Genomic DNA, 17,825 nt, shown 5'->3' with positions numbered 1-17,825 from the left:
CTTATGAAAATTAAATTAATATGATTACTTTTTGAAATTTAATTTTTATATTAATTATAATTTATATTATAAATTTGATTTTTATATTAATTCTAATTCTTTATATTATTTATAATTCTTATATTATAAATTTTATTTATAATCACTAAATTAAATTTAAATATTGTCTTATTGAAAATGATTTTATTAAATTATATAAATTGAGTTAAAATATTCATAAATTAATAACCATTTTTTTAAAACTAGTTAATAGGACTCCTCGTATATGGTGTTTTGTTAATTGGAAATAAATACTGTGATTTTCCATTTTTTCTTTAAAGTATTTATTATTAATATCCACAAATGTACGAATGAAATTCTGAAATTGACACAGTTTACATATTACCCAAAATATTTAGAGCAAATATAAAAAAAGGAAATCAATTGGGCTCAAGAAAGAGTTATTCAAATGATAAAACATAATCTCTTTCATTTTTTCTCTCCTCAGATAAGCCAGATCTCTCACTTGGCACTAGCAAGTTGGGTGAGGAGCAGCTTGGCAGCAGCAACCATGTTGCTTAGGGCCGGTTTCACCTCAGCATACTTGCGAGTCTTGAGACCGCAGTCGGGGTTAACCCACAAGATGTTGGTCTCGAGCACGGCAAGCATCTTGTTAATTCGGTCGGCAATCTCTTCAGTTGATGGTATTCTAGGAGAGTGGATGTCATACACACCGGTACCAATTCCAGCACCGTACTTCACTCATTCACGGAATACTGAGAGGAGCTTCTCATCTGAACGCGAGTTCTTGACGGTAATGACATCGGCATCCATGTCGATAATTGAATGGATAATGTCATTGAAGTTGGAGTAGCACATTTGAGTGTGGATTTGTTAGACAAATACGATACCGATTAGAGAGTTCATGGATACGAGTGCTTTCTTGAGACTTAAGAGTGATATAATATTCAAACCTGAGTAGTGTCCTGGACACCGCAGTTGGTGATCCTGAAGGAGTGGACATCCCATTTCAAGTAGAACGCATGCTCGGACTTCCTAAGTGGCAAACCCTCTCTCAAAGCAGCCTCGTCAATTTGGATAACATTGATACCAGCCTTCTCGAGATCCTCCACTTCGTCCTTGATGGCCAAGGCTATCTGGTAGCAAGTCTCAAATCTGGATAATACTCAAACCGTAGAATGTTAAAAGATAATGCAAATGGCAAAACAAAAATTGCTGGCGGAAAAGCTAAATTTCTGATCATATTTTCCGGTTTTAATGTGCATACCGTGGCTAATCATTTCTGACAAAGGACCAGTTGAGAATGGTAACAGGGCCAGTAAGCATTCCCTTCATTGGCCGAGCAGTCATGCCTTGGGCAGTAGATGACCAGAACACAGTCATTGGGTTGGGGCGGCTAACATCACCATAGATGATCGGTGGCTTCACACATCGAGACCCATAAGATTGCACCCATCCGTTAACAGTGAAAGCAAACCGGACAACTGCTCACCAAAGTACTCAACCATATCGTTTCTCTGCACAGTTATAAGAAATAGTTGATTATATGTTGCTAAGAACTAGGCATAGGTGTATCTCCTTCACTGCAAGAGAACAAAACAAAAAGGTATACTCACCTCAGGTTCTCCATGAACCAAGACATCAATGTCAAGATCTTCCTGAAGGTCGACAACCTTCTTAATTTCCTCCTTGATGGCTTTAACGTAATCATCCTCGGAGATCCTGAAAGAAGAGAGCACTAGTCAGAAGACAGGTCCAATTGACATTTTACAATAAAGATAGTGTGACAAATTTCCAGATAACTCACTTTTTGGCCTTGAATTCACGACGAACTCTCCTCAGTTCCAAGGTTTGAGGGAAGGAGCCAATGGTTGTGGTGGGGAGGATTGGCAGGTTAAGCTTTTTCTGCTGGGCATCGTCGGTGGTCAGAACCCTTCAAAGCAGCAGCCTGGGAAAGCAAGCAGCCAAGCACGGTATAACATGATAAGCAAAGAAATATTCTCACAATGAACAGCCATTACTGAGCAGTGAGCACTAACGTGGAATAAAATCGAAATTTTAGTTTATCAAAAACTTACAGCCTTTTGAACAGCCTCATCGGTCACTCTTGGGGAGGACTTTCTTGAAGCTTGAGCAACAGCGTTGGCAGAGAAGAAGTCCTAAAAAATAGATGAAATAACTAGTAAGTGACATTGTGTCATCTGGATATGAATATAGCATCATGACATCATTCACACATAGAGATGCGATCTTAGTTCTTAGAAGACTAGAAAAAACAAGTGGCAACATAAAGGGGATACCTCGTCCTTCTGACCAGCCAATGACTTAGCGAGTGCATTGACTTCAACAACTTTCTGGGCAGCAAATGCAAGCCAGGATTTGATTTCATCATCCAGCTTAGTCTCATTTACTAGATCAACAGCGGTGTGGAGAAGTGAGCAGGAGGTTGATACCACAAGGTTGTCTGTAAATCAGAGTAATTCATAGACATTAGATATAATAACTAACAAAATGATAAACTCGTCATAAAAACGCAACATAAAATAGTATACCTTTGCCAGCAACAGCCTCGAGCTCCTTCAAGGTGTAAAGAGATCTAAAGCTTCATTCACTCAGATCTATAGAAAGAAACTAATGAATTTACTATGGATCTATAAGTTCCATGATGAAAACGATTGGATCTAATTAAGTTGCTTTCATAAACTGACAAAATAGAAAGATAAGCCAAGAAAACAGATCAAACACTAACACTAACAAATAGATCTCATCAAAAGAAGAAAAAAATTCTTTAATGAATCCTAAAACCGAAGTTGGATAGACAGAAAAACGCCTCATACATGCTCACACTCGTCAGTATTCAATAGATTTCAATCAAAGAGTCCAATTTTTGTGAGTTATTCTTTTTACAAAACTCAAGTAATAAATGATAAGTCCCAATCATATTAGTGAAAACCTAGGAATAAAATCATAAGTGAAAGTTGAAATGCTCAACACTTAACAGTAGATCTCAGTACAAAGAAATGTGTGACTGTGGATGGTGCATCGCCGTTTGGCAAACGGAAACAACAATGAAAGAGGGAAAATGAGAGAAAAGTGAGAGATTTTGGATGCTTTTGGCTGGAAACAACAATGAAAGAAGGAAAGGGAGAGAAAAGGCTGAGCGGGGAAGAAGAGAGAGCGAAAATAAATGAGGTAGGGTATGGTCGGGAAGAGGCGGGAGAAACTAGATACTTTTGGCGCGTGTTTTTAATTTCATTCTTATCAAATTTATATTAATAAATTATTTATAATTAATATTAAAATAATTATATAATATAATTAATATTAAAATAATTATATAATATAATTAATATTAATATTAACTTATATTAATATAACATTAGTTTATAATTTGTAATTAATATTAATATAAAATATAGTCTATAAAATTAATATTAATATAAACTATATGTTATAAATTATATAGTATAGTTTATAAACTATATACTATATTAATATAAATTATAGTTAAGATAATTAACATTAATATAAACTATATAGTATATTAATATAAACTATAGTTTATAAATTATATACTATAGGTTATAAAGTATAAACTATATAGTACACTAATATGAGTAATTGTTTATAAACTATAGGTTACTTACATATATAGTTTATATAACATATACTATCAAAATAGGATGAAGAGCTCCGCAAACAGATTGGTGCTGCTTATTACATTGAGTGCAGCTCAAAAACACAGCAGGTATGACAAAAACTTGGCACCTGCTCCCTATTAATGGCATTGGTGGACTTGGGTCTCTAGAGGACACCTCGGAGGAGCTCTTAGTGGCCTGGTTCATAGAAATGAACTCTTTGATAACTCGTTAGACCTTCTATTGATATGCATCATGTCATTTAATTAATAATAAAGATCCTATTTCAAACTTCTTCATTGATTGATATACTGTTTGTCTTTATGAGGTTATATCAAAACACGACATCTTTTGTTTAGTATATATCTCTATTCAGTTATGATTTCCTCACATCTGCAGAATGTGAAAGCAGTTTTTGATGCTGCAATCAAGGTTGTCATCAAGCCAGCACAGAAACAGAAGGAGAAGGAGAAACTGGAAAAGAAGAAAAAGCCAAGTCGAGGATGTATAATGTCAGTATTTTCTTTTCTTAAATTTCCGGGCACTTGTTATATTACCTTACCATCTGATTGCCTAACATGTGAAAGTTTCTTGCATGACATTCTGTTGTACGTTGAGAAATTTTTAAATCCACTTTGCCTAAAGGCAACTGTTGAGGTACTAATTTTTAGATATTACCCTGATGGTAGTGATTTCCTGTGCATATGAATTCTACAGCACTTGTTATTGTCTCGATCTTGGGTACTTTAGATATGATATGATACATTTGATCTCCATGTTATCGACATTTGGCACTAAGAATGCCTGAGTTGTGTAATATGATGCTTCCAAATTCAGTTTGGTTAGGGATGGGAGTACTTTCTTATGTTCTATTAAATCAAATAGAACAAAAGTTTTCAACCTGCTAGTTGCATTGCGTGCTTTGCTTCTGTTTGACATTTGGCACTAAGAATTCCCGAGTTGTGTAATTTGATGCTTCTAAATTCAGTTTGATTAGGGATGGGAGTAATTTCTTATGTTCTATTGAAAGCTGTTGTATTTCTTTAATCCAGAGCCTAAAAGTTCCCAGCAATGATCGTTCTTTCATTCCATTTGCAGAAACGTCTTCTGCGGAAAAAACTTTGTGCTTCCAAAATGAAACAGATTGCCTCTGAAATCAAAAGCATATACTCCGACACCGTTTTTCGGAAGTGTCTTCGCCTAGAGATCCTTTCTGTCCAACAGGAACAAGTGAGTTAGCTTTTAGTAGACTACTAAGAGTTACTTCGCCCTCGAAGTCGCACTGTGGTTTACATTTCTAATCTTACGGTTCAATTATAGTAAAAGAATATACATATTCATATATATAGTTGTATAGAGTAAAAAGATGAGTGGATTTGTGTAGTTCCTTGTTACAGTGCATGGAAAGTAAACAAAATGTGCTTTGAAGTCTTTTGTTGTTGAGTTGGAGTTCCGTGTAATGTCTAGTCATTTTGTAATCCAACAACGGAGTCTTTCCATTCATCATGGAGAGAGCTTTTGCTATATTTGAACTGCTGCATCATCCAGGCCCCTAATTCATTAAAGCTTAAGCAATCTGTATCTCTTTTGCCCCTTTCAGGGAAGAATAACTGTCTAAATATTGTAGAAATTCACACTATACAAAGATTGATGTCTCCTGTAAGTTATCGTCAGAAAGAGTCGGTGCAAAAGTGGAAGGATGAATGGAAAGGAGTGAAATAATGAAAAAGAAAACAAATGTAAAAAATGAGAATAGAAATTCATATTTATAAGGTCATGCACTCTTTTAATTTCCTTTTTTTCTAGACTAAAAAATCATTTTCGATTCTCCCGGGAATGAAAAAAATAATTTCATTTTCCCATTAGTCCTGATCTCAAGTACATGATCGGGGCTTCTATTGTACACCTTAATGTTCAGGCACATCTTTTTATTTGCGCGCAATTCTGATTATTAATATAAATACCATGCATGCATTAAACAAAATGCAAGCACAATTTCTGGCTAATCATTGGTGAATCAAAATTATGCTCCATAAGACACTACTGTCTAGAAATAGACACGAATCTTAGAAATTAGAGTAACTTTTTCTCGATTCAACCGAATTGAATGCCAGCCTTAGCCTTACTTCTAGGGGTCAAACAAACTTACGCACAAGCACTTACAAAATCCTAAGCACAATCATAGACCTGACCTGACCTGAACAGAACACTGCTATTGTCTTGAAAAGAATAGACAAATGGAAATTTGATGTGAACATGTTACTGGCTGATCACAAGCTCCAGAATCCAGACATAGTCTGTTCAACATACCAACAGCAAAATATTCACACTGAAAAAGAACGGATGGCATATACTTGCCCATAGTATTGTTTGGTTATTATTAAACTTCACTGCACTCCTGATAACATTGATAGCACCTAAACTTGACACCGATTAAAACTGTCTAGCACATCAACTACAGTTAACCGACTTGAATACATCATCAACCACAGTAACTAAGTCATGCCACATCAGAGAAGGCTTCAGTATCAAAATTCGGTGACCACTTTAATTGGGAAAATAAGAAAATTTATGTGTTGGGGGGGGCGGGGAAGAGGTCAAGAAAGATGTGCACTAAAACCCATTATGGGCACCAATTTCTAATGTCTGGGCAACATAAGGGCATGATTTCCAACAGTTATGATATTTACAAAGGGAAAGTGATCTTTGTCCAGAACAGATTCAAGGAACAAAGCTTCAATACCCCAAACAGATTCTTTTACGGTACAGTTGATACGATGAAAAGGTGGGGTTGCAGATTATGAACAACATCAAATGACTCACTTACCACCCTCCACTAAGATGAACACGGGTTAGAAGACCTCTGGACATTAGCCAATGCCCATCCTTGAAGAACTGAAAAAGAAATAAACACCAAATTATTAAATGAAGAAATCCATAATTCTGTTATAATTTCTTTCCCTGTCCACTATCAAGAGTGGGCATAGTAGGTAAAGTGGGGGAAGAAAATATAAAGGCCTTTCCAAAAGGAGCTTAGAAAGAAACATATATGACGCACATTCTTTAATGGGCCACCACACAGTGATATGTAATAATTCTTACTGCCATGAAGATTGATTGTATCCATCCCATCCTCCCTCAGGTTCCTTCCTTTTCAAAACCCCACCAACCTGATACATTCTTGCTTGCTCCTCTGCCATGGCCTGTGAACTAGCAACAGACAGATGCCTAGATGCAAGAGATGTCCTCTCATCTCTTCCTTCCATGTCTGGGCCTCCAGGCCCAGCATTTAAGTCTAGACCTTGCCTTCCCCACTTCCTTCCACTCTCAACACCACTATTATAACTACCTTCAGGAAGGCTAACAACATAGGGCGGCCTGGGGAAATGGGACGGAATGGCACCAGCAGGTCCCAACAATTGGGAATGGAGTGTGGGGAAACAAAACCTCCCACCAGAGGATGAATCAGCATAAGCTGTTAAACTGGCAGAAAAGCTGGCTGAAGGAAGAGGAAAAGTTGTTCCAAAGGGAAACACAGGATACTGGAAGGGAGTCGATGGTAAGGGCACTGCTGGTGCAGATGACAACACAGGTCCTCTATAGACATCAGGATTATAAGGGGTGGCACCAGTATGGGGGGGCAACACCCTTTGTGGTCCACCAGTTGCAACAATTGGAAATGGTTGTTCCCTATCAGGAAAAAATGACGGAATAGTATCGGCTGAGTACATATTCCCTGAAGAAAACCATGATGAGAAATTTGCCATTTCAGTGTTGTTTATCTGCAGGCTGGGAACTGGTGCTTGAGATAACACATTGCTGTTCCTATTATGTTGACTAAATAGCGATGGCTCAGCAATCACCTCATCCACAGCAGGTCCATTGTTCAAATCAAAGTTCCTGCGGAAACTTGCCTCACCATTAAGAATACCAACTGATGACTTTATTGAATGCATAGGGACTCCACAACTATTGCCACTTGAATGAATACCCAAATCGGCAGGCTCATCAACTCTGTTCAAATCAAGATCAAGTCCAGCAGAGTGAATGGGTGCAGAACCCACCAATCCACATTTTAAATCATGATTGTTTGAAAGGTCTGGCGCATAGTATGTGCCTTGAGTAGATCTTCGGAGAGCAAGATCCTCAAGGACTCTTTCATCAGGTACATTCAAATCAATATCCAACGGAGGCCGACTCTGTTTCCCAGTAGTAGCATCAGGAATGTAAGTGTTATTTGTACCCGGAGGCATATCTAAACTTTTTCTAGGTTCAGATGGCTGAAACGCACTTGTGGATGCAGATCCCTTCCAACCAAGTGCCCCTTTAGTTCTTAGTAGGCCATGTGGTGGAACAAAAGGCCCTTTAGCTGCAGTAGCAACAGTAACTGAAGCAGGAAGGCTGCTAGACACAGAAGAAACAGAGAAAGACAATGAGCTAATTATATGGACAGGAGATACTACTGCTTTCAAGTTATTTGGTTCCATAGATTTCCCCTCCTCCGCATTAAAGTCTTCATTTAAATCAATTTCTACTTTTGAATCTGTAGCTGCTACACCTGTAGGTGTATCTGTAGTAATTGATGTGCATTCTTCCGCTTCATCTGCTTCTAAACCAGTCAGCTTACAAGGAGATGGTCCAGGAAGTGGATCATGACCCTCACTACATTCCAAGTTCTCCTGCACGTGCTCTCCTTTCTGGGCAGTGACAACTGATCCAAAAAATATTCAATTTAATTACCAGTTTAGTGAGAGAAAAAATAAAAAATGCAAAACGGAAGTTCAAATAATAAATACTTCAAACTTAATTAAGCCAAATAATCAGAGAAAATTACTTTCCAACTCAGGTTTTTGTTTCTCACTGTGACTGGCATGACTCGTTGCATCAATCTCAATATCATTCTTGGGCTTGGCTTCATCAACATTTTCCGAAACCATATCTTTTGTAGGACAAGGAGAAAATGCTTCTTTATCTGTTCCTTTTATGGAATGCCCAATAACAACTGGCGACTTCTGATGAGTTTGTGAACCTCTCTCCAAAACTTCGGTGACATTTTTCTTGTTATCAACATCAACTTCAATATAAGGTACAGATGAAGATCCTTCATCCACTTCTTTCTCCACTTTTACAAATGGATCAATGACCTCTTCATTTACCACAGACGTGCTCCCCTTTGGCTTAGCGTCCACACTGCAATCATCGTCCACTGTGCCAGACTTTTTCTTTATATGCTCTTCGGAATCTCCTATATCAGTAGTTTTCTCCATAGTGCGTGCAGAGGGCATATTGACTAAAGCAGCCGTTATGATTTCCTTTAATTTACCATTTTCAAGGCGTTGGTCCGCAATCTGTGGCAACACCATACTTGAAGCCTCATTCAGCTCTCGAAATTTTCCTAGAGAAGAACCAGTCTTGCCAGTTGCACCTTTTGCCCAAGGATTACCAGCAGCAACACCCTGATTTAGATGCTCATCATCTACAGCCTCAACAAACTGATTTCGATTTTTAACAACCTCATCCCCAATTGGAGGTTTTAGTTTCGTATCATTTCCCATGGAAGAATGCTCAAAAAGAGTATTGTTTCGCGGAGAATCAATAGGCGAAGCCACAGTTGACTTAGAGAAGTCTTCAATAGCCACACTAGCAAGCAAATTCATCCCAGCATCATCCCCAACCGGCATGCACTCACTTGCTTCGGAGTACTTGACACTATCAATTAGAGCATTTATGGAGCTAAAAGAAGCCTCTTGCAGTTTCCCTGGTTTAATTTCATTTCCAGATGATGAGGAAGCAGTTTTCGTAACTTCAGTTGTTTTCCTAGCATCTTCTCCATTCTTACAGTTTTCTTCATTGGGAACAGCAGTGGGTGAACCATCTCCCTCATCAGACCCAGTCAACACATCTTTGAAGTCATTACTCTGCCAAGATTCAGTATTCACATCGCTGATAAAATTTGCCTGGTAACCATCACTTTTCTCTTTCACGTTACGATCTAATTGCTCATGTTTCTCTGAAAGCACAGGAGAAGAAGCTCTGCTATTCATGACCGGATGATCTTCAAGAGACCCTCCACTGGCACTTTGTTCAGGACTTCTACCCCTATTTGGGATCTTAACAATGAACTTATGACTATTACCCTCAGCCATAGGAGGCTCCACCGCCTTTTCACATGTTAAACCCGACTGAGATATTTTTTCTGAAGCAGGATTTCTATGCAAAGAAGAATTTTTGCTAGATCCAGCTTCCTTTTGCACCCCTGATGGTCCTGGGAAACCATTAACGGATTTCCTGTGACGTAAAGAACTACCTGAGATATTAGCGACTGTTCCTGAACCAGCTGGAGAACTTCTTGCATCCTCCTTTCCAGAAACTCCCCCGATCTTCCGATGATCAGTAGAATAAGACTGACTATAGTTGCGGGACTGACTAGAACTGCTTCTTTTCTCATCCCTATTGGTTGCGTGAGTGTCAGAGGGGCCAACGACAGTAGCATTTCGTGCCTGCCATCTTTTAAATTTGTACTGGCAGAAGCAGGAGATGTTGCTTCCTTCATGGGTCCTAGTGAAAGCTTAACCGAACCAGTTTTGGTGGCAGAAAGTTGAGTAGCTGAACTCTTCATGGCAACCTCAGATGATCCAGAGTGCTTGCTTCCACCGTGAGAAACTTCAGAAAGACGAGCTCTAGCAGACCAGGGAACAGCCTGAATTGAACCAGATTTAGCATCCATCTCAGCCTCAACTCGTTTTTTCCATATATCAACTAAACTCCTTGCTTTCTTCTGTATTTCTATATTCTTATGACTACGCAAATGATTCACAGACTTGCCAATGTTACACATTTGCAGAGCTGTAAGATTTACAGGGAGCTTATCAAGAGCTCGAAGTAAGATTAAAAGAAAATCGTCGACTGAACTATCATCCTTGGAGCCACTACCATCACCAATCTTCCCTTTGTGAACCTCCTGAAGCCATTCATCAAAAATAGGCAACCCTCTGAGCTGAACAAAATGACTAAGGCAGTCAAACTTGTCTGTAGCTGCTATCACGCCAGCAAGCATTGACCGGCTCACCAAATCTATTTTCTTCTCATTTCTCTCGGAAAACATGAGCTGAACCAACTTATCAACTCCCGAGAAATCTTCTAGTCCCCCCTTCTCAGTAATTTTTGCAATCTCAGATTTTAAATTAACATTTGATCTACCATAACCAGAATCCCCCTCATCCATTTTACTAGTTCGTTCCCTTTTGACAGGCTCAAAGCCTTGATCACCACGCTCCCTCTTTTTTCCCTTACCCTGGGAGGGAAATGAGGAAGCACTGTTTTTTACACCATCTGAACCGGGTTTTAACTGTGATGTCATGTCAGACCATTTATCGGCTTTGGAGAACGGCCACCCTGCTGCACTGTTGCATGCATCTCTAAACACGTCTTATACAACAGTTGATCTACTTCTCGATGTTCCTGATAAAATAAATAAATAAAAATGAAAATATCGACTAAAAGTGGCCTTAATAAGACATGCAAGAGCATCTGGCACTCATATCAATATAATCTTGATCAGTTAGCCACCATATACACTTGTTTGTAATGTCATCAACTCAACAACACCCAAGTGAGCAAATACCCGATAGAAGTTTAACATACCAAGGCCGCAGGAATCTCATCCTCACAAAAGGAATAAAAGATTTAGTTTGGCGCAGCTTTCAAGAGGATGCCTTTGCCAAGCTTTACCAACAGGTCAATAAAACCAAATCACACACAAATTTAACTTGTTTTTTTTTTATCAGAAGTTGGACAGTGAATTATTCCAAAGAGAGGAGCAGCAGTGCAGAATCTTGGAGTGGTTTGAAGAGAGCACAGTCACTGACACTAATCCTGCATCCATCATATCAGGACGAAAACAGGTAGTGTCAATAAAGTAGTAAAGTATCCATGTTTGCAAATTTTATCAGTGAGAAAAAGAGGAATTTATAACAAATAGGAAGGCAAGTGTTCCACCATTCAGATATGTTGTGATTCCAATAACACACCTTTATTATATAAGAAAGCCTTCTGAGATTCATAGGTATAGAAAAAGATGCATTTAACACCATATAGAGCATGACAGGTCAACTTCTAAACAATTTTTTTCTCAGCAGTAAATTCACAATCAGATGATGAAAAGCTCCAACTGATATTAAACCATAACTTCAGTATCATTACAATACAACTTAGAACCAATTGCACAAAAACAATTCCTAAGTCATCAGACTGCACCATTAGCAAAAAGGACTTACAGCAATTCAGATATGTTCAAAGCTTACTATACTTGTATTTAGAACCGCAAAGGATAATTTTTCTACTCACATATTGTGTGTTCAATAGTTATATCATACATTCCTCAGTAAATCCTAGGATATGTTTAAGATGCACTTTATCATCATAAATGGCTCAATTGACAACATGCTAATACATTTCTATAGACTAATTATCATATTACAGGCTAGAGATAAGATATGACTCTACCTGCATACATTTTGTTATAATTTAACCAAGACACCATCAGGCATAAAAAAACTCATATCTTCTTACTCATATTCATGTAGGTTAAACCATGAATATGAAACAGACTTATATGCTTCAAGTTAAGAAACAAATATTGCATTTATTGCATCCAAGGCCATCAGTGGTAGCATAATAAAAAAATGCTGCCAGTATATGAATCGAGTTAAAGATTTTAATATGTATTATTACTTGTAATATTTAAGGAAGTCAAACTCGTTGCATATGCCAATCCACCACATGTAACATTATACACTTTCTTCCTTCCTAATTCCTAGGCAATAGAAAAGTCTCTATGTCTAGTACGAGTATCAGATCTTTACATTAAAATATTTGCCAATCCTCCATCACTAATAAATAACAGAAACTATTTCCCAATGGAAATATTACTTCATGCTCCAAACTGTTCAAAATATACGCAACATTTCCCGTATTTTGAATTATAAACCTGGTGATTATTTCTCTGCCTCAAAAATGATTATCCAGAAACTGATTCCTTTCCAGAAAGTTTAATGTCCGGGCTGTCCTAACTTTGGAAATTTTTCCCAAATTTCGAAGAACAATAATGATGGTGATTACTTCTCCTTAATAGTAGGCAAACTCCCATAATTCTGCACATACACATTGATCTATGCTGTATCTAAATATATGTCTCCCAAACACTTCTTCCCTTCACATTGGACAAAGAAGAAACACGCCATTGCATGCTAACCAACTTCTCCGCAAAGTCCGCAATTATAAATTACAGAAAACTAAACCATTTTGGTATTGCGCACAAAAATATTTTAAAAAATGTAAATTGAGCCAAGGAAACAGACTCCTCTCAATCACTACTTAAAGTATAATGTAAGATAAGACACCGCTTCCCAGAACTGAAACACTGTGCACGTCAAAAAATCAAGCCAAAAGTTCTTACACTTGCACCTCAAACAAACAATCTACCCGAAAGATAAAAAGTTAAATGCCTTCTTACTAATCAATACCCCAGCTAATTCAACACCGAAGCAATAAAATCCAAGAATATCAGGAGTAATTCCACCTTCCACGCTTTCCACCACCAGTCAAGCCACCATCTCAAAATCCCCACAGGACAAATTGAATCCCTTACTCTATTTCCTCCAAATCAATCTAGCAAAACATCTCTCCTCAAATCACCCGAAGACAAAAAAACGGAAATAAAAACTGATATAATAAAAGAAAACATAATAAAATCAAATCAAAGTTGAAGAAAATGTTTTAAAAAGCTATACCTTTGAAATGAAATCAACGTTAATGAAGAAGAAGAGCGAAGCACACCATCACCACTCAGACCAGCCGTTGCACGTGTAGGGACTTTTTCCTCCCCTCACTTCTCCCGTCCATGCATAGCCTTGCATTTTCCCCTTCGAGTATCATCAATGCCACCTCATTGTCTCACTATCTTCAATTTCCTCCTCTTTCTCACAAAATTCGAACCCTTGATCCGTACAAAAACCTACCTTTCACCATGTTCTGAAAATCCCCCTAAACCAAACCCTAACTTTCCTCAATCTCAAATTCAAAACCCTAATTCCCTTGGATCGCGTTTCTCCCGATTACCCAATCTAATTCAATCTCAGATCCATCCACCAAGTTCGATTTCATAAGCTGCCTTTCGATCTATGGAAGAACAAAAAAGATGGTTAAAAAATTAAAAAGAGAGAGAAAATCGACAGAGAATAGAGAAAAAACTGTTTTTGATCGATTTTTAGAGAGAGAGAGAGAGAGACGGCAAAAGGAAAGGTATACTTGGGGTTCATCATGGTAGGGTAGCTTGGGCAAGGGGTAGGCAGAGCGGGCAAGTACTTAACAAGGGGCAAGATAGAGTCACAACGCTGTGAGGGAAGTGAAATGACGTGTGTGGATTCTGAATACGGGACAGTCTTCGATTTGTTTCAGGTAACCTAAAAAATATGGTTGCAACAATATTAACAATAAAGAAGAAATTAATAAAATCTATAGAAGAAATTATAAAAAGAAGAGAAGCAAACCTATTACCAAAATAAATAAAAAATATAGGAAGATTAATAAAAAATATTATAGGAAAAACTATAGTAAATTTAGAAGAAAAAGAAAATATATTAAAAAGAATAATTGGAATAAAAATATTAAAAAATACAATATAGAACAGAAAAATATTAAAGAATGTAAAAATATATTATTTTATCAATTGCATCTTTCATTTAAAACAAAGTGGCCTGGAACTAATATGGGATGGAGACATATTATATGTGCCAAATTAAAATATAAAAACTAAATTCTCTCATAAAAACAAATGATAATTATAATTAGGTGGTGTTTGTTTTTGCAGAGATAAAAGGTCTGCAGTCTGCGGACCACATCTGCAGGCATCTGCAGCAGAAGAGGTGAACCAAAAGTCTGCAGTCTACAAGAAGAAGACTGTTTGTTTTTTAATGTCTGCAGACTGCTAAAATAAACTGAAATATAAATAAACTGATTTTTTAAACTTAAAAGAGTTTTGCAATACTGAGATTTAAATAATTTTAGTTTTACAATACTGAAATTTAAATAATTCATACAACTACAATAATAATTTTTTTAGAAAAACAAACACCACCTTATTAATTCTATTATAAGTCTCACATAATCACAAGTATTATTAGTTTTATAAGTTTTATAGAATAAAATTTATAAATGATCATTAAATTATATGATTTTTTTTTAAATATGCAATTATGTAATACTTTTAATTTTTTAAAATATATATTCATAATTTATTTTTATAATTATATGATATTTTTAGAAAAATTTTTTAATTTATCAAATTATTTTATGATTATTTTTTATTTAATTGTGATTATATTTTAAAATTTTAAAAACATATTTTATAATTTTTTATATTTTAAAATCTTAATTATCAAACAATGAAATCATTTTTTATTAAGCAATGTAGTTTAAATACTTACATTTTGTATAAAATTTTTAAATATAATTTAAAAATAACAAATCCAAAAAAATATTATATTTAAACTTAAATCAAAATAATTAAAATAAATATAAAATTTTAATAATATATAAAATAATTTTTATGATATAAAATTAAATATCTATAATATAATATTAAAAACTTAATATTTAATTTATTTAAAAAATTAATATTAAAATTAATATCTATAATATAATATTAAAAATTTAATATTTAATTTATTTAAAAAATAATATTAAAATTAAAATCAAATATAATATAAAAATAAATATAAAACCTCTTTGAAGAGGTTAGAAGATGTCTGCAGACATAAGACCACGTCTGCGCCGCGCAGACCACGCGTAGACGTTAGAAGAGCTTTTGTCTTCTAAAAAACAAACGGTCTGCGAAGCTCAATGTCTGCGCGTGGTCTGCGCGCCGCAGACATAAGAGCTTTGCAGACCTTACACAGTAAAAACAAACATCACCTTAGACGAAATCACACATTGATGTCATTTTGTGATACTAATATACAGGATTTGATAAAGAAATCAAATTATAGAATGAAAGTTAAATTGAGTTCAAATGTTTTTAACAGAAGAAGTAATTAAATTGTTAATACAGAAAGGATTAAGCAAAAATGTTCAATGGAAGCCATATAAAGTTCATGTATCCCCTATAAAAACAACTGGTACAAATTTACAACCAAGATACAATTTTACACATTTGAAATCTTGGTAAAAATTCATTCAAGCAACAACACTTGAGCAAAGAAGCTTGAAAATGTGTGTGAAATACCGGGATTGTAAATAGCTGTCTGTTATTGGAATAGTAATAAAAATGTCATTCGAAATCATTATTTTATAACTGTGATACGTAGAAGTAACCGTAATAAAACCAGTTATTACTGCAATCGCAAAAAACACAATGCAACCGTAATTTAAATCTCAAACACCTAGTACAAATTTACAACTACGATCTAACTTTTACACATTTGAAACTAGGTACAAATTCATTCAAGCAACAACAGTTAAAGCAAAGAAGCTTGGAAAGGCTGTGTGAAATAGCAGTTCCATATTGGAATAGCAGACGTTATATCATGGTAAAAATATAGTTCAATATCGTTATTTCATAACCTCGATATTTAGAATGACCGTAATAACACATATTATTATCACAATTACAATAAACACAATGAGATTAAAAATGTGTCTGTAACTACAATTTAAATCCGAGACAAGTAGTACAAATTTACAACCACGATCGAATTTTATACATTTGAAGCAAAAGAACATGGAAATGGTTAGTGGTAAACCGTAAACCTCAAAAATCCGAGTGAGTTCCTCCATTGATGGGGATCTTGCATCGTTGAAACTCAGCAAGTGACGCCTGGTCTTTAAACCCAACAAGAAATTGGGCTAAGCCTTGAAGAAACAAAGCACCTTGATACACATCCGTTGCATTCACAATCTCGATGATCACACTCCTCCTCAACCTGTTTGCCCCCAGAAACACATCCAACATTTCCTCCATTTCTGCTTTCACAGCCTCTTTTATCCCCTTCTTCTTCGCCCATTTCTCTGCAACTTTCCCCACAAAATTTGCCTGCACGTTCCTCACTCGAGAAACAAGTGGGGGAACCATCAGCCTTAACCCGCATTCGATCTGCTCCATACGTAGGATCAGCTTCTTGGGTGGATTCATCCAAGCAGTCAAAACTTGCCATGGTTTATCGATGGAGTCAGGGTTTTCGAGGATTGAAGCCTCGTTGTTGGCTGCGTCGATGAATGAGCGGAGGAGGTTGGTGAAGAGGTAAGGGTGGAGATCGCCGAGGAAAAGGAATGGGGTTTCGAGGGAGTTACGCCAAGAGGGGAAAAGAATCTGCGAAACATCGTCGGAGGCAGCAAGGTCGAGTAAGTCGTAGTAGAAGAGGAAGTGTTGGAGGAGGAGGTCACGGCGGAAGGGGATGAGGGAAGGGGAGGGAGATGAGAGGGATTGATGGAGGAGAGGGAGGAGGGTGTCGGTTAGAGTGTTGAACCAGTTGTCGTAGTAGTCTTTGAAAGGGATTGCGGTGGGTTTCTTGCGAGTCAAGAAAGAAAACGGCCCAGCCATTGTTGCACCAGAGACTGCTTCTTTTTCTTGGCTTCTGTTGGTAGTGAGAGAGGAACGTAAAAGGCGGTGGTTTTTGGAGGGAAAAGGGTAGGTTTTGCTTTTTGTCTCTTCAGAATCTTTCTTGCAGACATGTATCAACCTATCTATCAAGTGTAGGCCCTCATTTGTCTCCTTACGAATTTTAATATTGGGCTTTAATGGAACAGAGCCCACTCATAAATTGAAAATTGGCTTGAATTGAGAACCAACGTTTTACCCTTTTTATTGGGCCACTTGAATTGGATTAGTGCACCTTTAAAAATATATTTGCTAGTTATACCATTAAACACTTTATGTTACAATCACTTTGGATTTAGACTTTTTTAATTATTTAATTAGATCATTTTAGAATCGAACTATTAATAATTCAGATTAAATTCAAATTCTATTCACTTTTGAATTTAAATCAATTTGAGTGATTTTTAGGGTTAGGGTTTCATAAGCTAATAAAGTCAAGTAAGTTTTGAGATGAGGTCGAACTTTTTAGCTGTACTAGTAGTAGTACATTTATGTTCAAAGGTGAAGGCCATTTATTTTTCAACTATACTAGT

General features: G+C 36.4%; 3 protein-coding genes and 1 pseudogene across 3 annotated transcripts; all 4 read right to left on the bottom strand.

Moving 5' to 3' along the window:
- Window positions 1-501: 501 nt before the first annotated feature.
- On the bottom strand, window positions 502-813 carry LOC120200865 (5-methyltetrahydropteroyltriglutamate--homocysteine methyltransferase-like). The gene is made up of 2 exons (XM_039201605.1): window positions 793-813; window positions 502-735 (listed from the first exon to the last, which is right to left on the bottom strand). Exons 1-2 carry the CDS (start codon window positions 811-813, stop codon window positions 502-504), a joined length of 255 nt encoding a protein of 84 aa, XP_039057536.1.
- Window positions 506-2,664, bottom strand: LOC120200864 (annotated as a pseudogene).
- Window positions 2,665-6,118: 3,454 nt separating this feature from the next.
- On the bottom strand, window positions 6,119-11,523 carry LOC120200863. The gene is given in 6 exon segments (XM_039201603.1): window positions 6,119-6,533; window positions 6,697-8,349; window positions 8,473-10,137; window positions 10,140-10,997; window positions 11,000-11,099; window positions 11,497-11,523. Coding segments are annotated over 5 exon segments (4,263 nt in total). The 3' UTR covers window positions 6,119-6,533; window positions 6,697-6,736.
- Window positions 11,524-16,446: 4,923 nt separating this feature from the next.
- LOC120200862 (protein INAPERTURATE POLLEN1) lies at window positions 16,447-17,258 on the bottom strand. Its single transcript, XM_039201602.1, has one exon. The coding sequence runs from the start codon at window positions 17,233-17,235 to the stop codon at window positions 16,447-16,449; it is 789 nt and encodes a 262-aa protein (XP_039057533.1). The 5' UTR covers window positions 17,236-17,258.
- Window positions 17,259-17,825: the final 567 nt, after the last annotated feature.

This window comes from Hibiscus syriacus, unplaced genomic scaffold, assembly GCF_006381635.1.
Source record: "Hibiscus syriacus cultivar Baekdansim isolate YM2019G1 unplaced genomic scaffold, ASM638163v2 tig00006613_pilon, whole genome shotgun sequence".
Taxonomy (NCBI): domain Eukaryota; kingdom Viridiplantae; phylum Streptophyta; class Magnoliopsida; order Malvales; family Malvaceae; genus Hibiscus; species Hibiscus syriacus.
This window is presented reverse-complemented; position numbering and strand designations above follow the sequence as displayed.

What these genes read in the sequence shown, in the direction of transcription:
- LOC120200865 (XM_039201605.1), bottom strand. Translation starts at nt 813, where the DNA reads ATGGATGCCGATGTCATTACC. An exon ending in TGGATGCCGATGTCATTACC is followed by an intron (nt 736 to 792) that starts GTCAAGAACTCG and finishes GAATGAGTGAAG; the next exon opens with TACGGTGCTGGAATTGGTAC.
- LOC120200862 (XM_039201602.1), bottom strand. Translation starts at nt 17,235, where the DNA reads ATGGCTGGGCCGTTTTCTTTCTTGACTCGCAAGAAACCCACCGCAATC.